We start from the raw sequence: 2,634 nt of genomic DNA, 5'->3' as shown, positions 1-2,634 counted from the left end.
GCAATCAAAATGGTAGCGGGACTTTTGCCCCACCCTGTACATATTTAGAAATAAAAAATAATTCTATTATACATATACAAATATATACACACACACATACAGGGTGAATCAGAGTCGTTGAACTAACTTTTTATTCTATGAGAAAATTATCGACTTCATATCCAATTGAATTATAACGTGTGCAGTCAATTATTTTTTCATAGAGTAAAAAGTTGGTTCAACGACTCTGATTCACCCTGTATATGTCTTATATACGCATATCTTTAATTATTAATAACTTTTATATATAATATTGATTTACATTATATTTCTTAAAAATATTCAAAAATAATAATATTCTTAAAAATATTAATAATTTTATTATACAGTAGAGCAAGAAAGCTACAGTATTGACTTATTAAGCGATCAGATCTTTTCACTACAAAAAAATATAAAAGACACAGAATTCAGTTTGGTCGCAATTTCGAAGTGTGATAAAGAGAAAATAAAGGTATATAACTTCTACAAATAGATTTTTAAGTATTTTTCTCGCATGTACGCACGCATACGTGTACGTACATTTATATGTATAACTATACCATTGATGTGTAATTATATAATTTATGTTATATATAGAAAACATTAATTACTATGTGCGAACCAAATGACATTGATATTATTATTTTAACTGGCAAAATAACTATGTTCTCGATGTTAAGCGATGCAGCTAATAAGATTATTGATAACGATATTCCTAATGAGATAAACGAATTGATATCAAACCTAACAGAACAACTACAGTGTTCATTTAGTCGGTAAAATTCTGTTTCCATTTATCCTGTGGTTTTCGAGATTATATGTAGCTTTTATATAATATTAACTATTTATATACATATACATATATATGTTCTCAGATTATTATGTGGAATACGACATCAGACACTTATTATTACTGCATGTGATTTCTATCCAAATATAACATTAATTTTCAAGAAACATCAAACATTTATAAGGTATACAATAGATTTGATGGCTGAATATGAAGAGACAAGAAATTCCAAAAGTAATGATAATTCTGAGACGTTTAATAGTGACTCTGATATGACTTCGCCGCTTATCGAATACGAAATGGTAAAGCATCTTCTACGCTCGAAGAAATAAAGTAAATTTTCTTAGAGACTGCGTACACACAGATCATAATTAATTCTCGTTATAGGAAAAAATGTTAATAATGATGAAGTTTTTTAAAAAGAATTTTTCAGAGAAAAATATTATGATGTCAGTGGAGCAAGCAATAGATCTAATAAGAGTTATAGTACATAAAGACAAATATTTTAAAATAAATATACAACATGTGAACATAATTGACGCTTACAACAGAGTATTGGCCGTTGATGTATTCAATAAGACAGATTGTCCATCTTATACGACTTCCGCTAAACATGGATACGCAATGTTTACCAGCAACGGGACCTGCGGAAAGGACGTAAGAAAAGTGTTAAAAGCACATCCCGTGGTAAGACTCGCTAAATTCAATAATCCAATGAATGACGGCTCGCACCATTTCGTTGACATATGGGTGGGATTATTAATTTTTCTATGTTGTCTAAAGTGTGAAAGCAAATGTTAGATATCATTAAGGGGCAAATTGTATAAACAGAAATTTTTCAGAAAGCAATTCTGCCGAATTAATCATCGATTAAGTTAGACAAAAATTTTAATCGTCAAAACTAGATCTTTACATGATGCCGTTTCTTTTCTAGTTTGCAGACATTTCTGTTGTACCTGGCATTTGCGTACGAGTAAGAAGTGGAGATCCTATACCAAAAGGTAAAAATAATTACAACTGCAAATTAAAACTTGCTTGATTATAGTGGAGAATTAATTACTGCTTTTATGCGCGATTGCAGGAGCAAATACGGTTGTAACGCCAGAGAATATAAAGATATTGGACTGCAACGATAATGATGATTATTTTAATATCGACGATAAGGAATATGAAATTGAAATCTTGGTCGCCCCAAAAGTAAACGAGAATATTAGGTATACGAAGATAGTTCGATATCATTTAACATAGTTTTTAAAGCATTGTTTTATTATCATAAAACAATTTGTTCATTTTTAAAGAAACGCTGGGTACTTGATAAAACGTAACGAACACGTTATGAAACCCTTCAAACGTATCGGATCATTGGAACTGGGCATTTTGAAGTTATGTGACCTTAATACAGTTCCAGTCATCAAAGTTTTTTCTATAGGTGTATTCTCTATTGGAAGCAGTGTTGAAGAATCTGAAAACACTTTAGGACGTATCTACAAAAGCAACAGAATAATTTTAACCTCTTTATTGAAAGAGAACGGTTACAATCTCACGGACTTTGGAATTTCGGCTTATCAGTGAGTGCAATTAAAATCTATTGCATTTACTCTACCTACTGTAAAACACGATTTGATTTACAAATAATTAATGTCATCGTTGATGTTAATTAATGTAACGATCATGTTCTCGCACAGATTGGATGCCATAATAAAAAAAATTGAAGATGCTTTGGATAAAGTCGACATACTCGTGATAATGGGCTCTATGAACGACAAAGATATATTAAAGATAATCTTAAAAGAACGTTTTCATGCTGATATACATTTTGGTATTCG

General features: G+C 30.4%; 1 protein-coding gene across 1 annotated transcript in view; it reads left to right on the top strand.

Moving 5' to 3' along the window:
- The first annotated feature begins 1,255 nt into the window (after positions 1 to 1,255).
- LOC108750412 (molybdopterin biosynthesis protein CNX1-like) overlaps positions 1,256 to 2,634 on the top strand; it is a 2,016-nt gene continuing 637 nt past the window's right edge. The window contains exons 1-5 of the mRNA XM_018489828.1: positions 1,256 to 1,495; positions 1,743 to 1,809; positions 1,890 to 2,022; positions 2,107 to 2,376; positions 2,494 to 2,627. Coding sequence (XP_018345330.1) covers positions 1,256 to 1,495; positions 1,743 to 1,809; positions 1,890 to 2,022; positions 2,107 to 2,376; positions 2,494 to 2,627 — 844 coding nt within the window. The remainder of the gene's footprint in view (positions 1,496 to 1,742; positions 1,810 to 1,889; positions 2,023 to 2,106; positions 2,377 to 2,493; positions 2,628 to 2,634) is intronic.

This window comes from Trachymyrmex septentrionalis, unplaced genomic scaffold (assembly GCF_001594115.1).
Source record: "Trachymyrmex septentrionalis isolate Tsep2-gDNA-1 unplaced genomic scaffold, Tsep1.0 scaffold37, whole genome shotgun sequence".
NCBI classification, from domain to species: Eukaryota; Metazoa; Arthropoda; class Insecta; order Hymenoptera; family Formicidae; genus Trachymyrmex; species Trachymyrmex septentrionalis.
The sequence above is the reverse complement of the archived record's forward strand: the minus strand, read 5'-3'. Positions and strand labels throughout refer to the sequence as shown.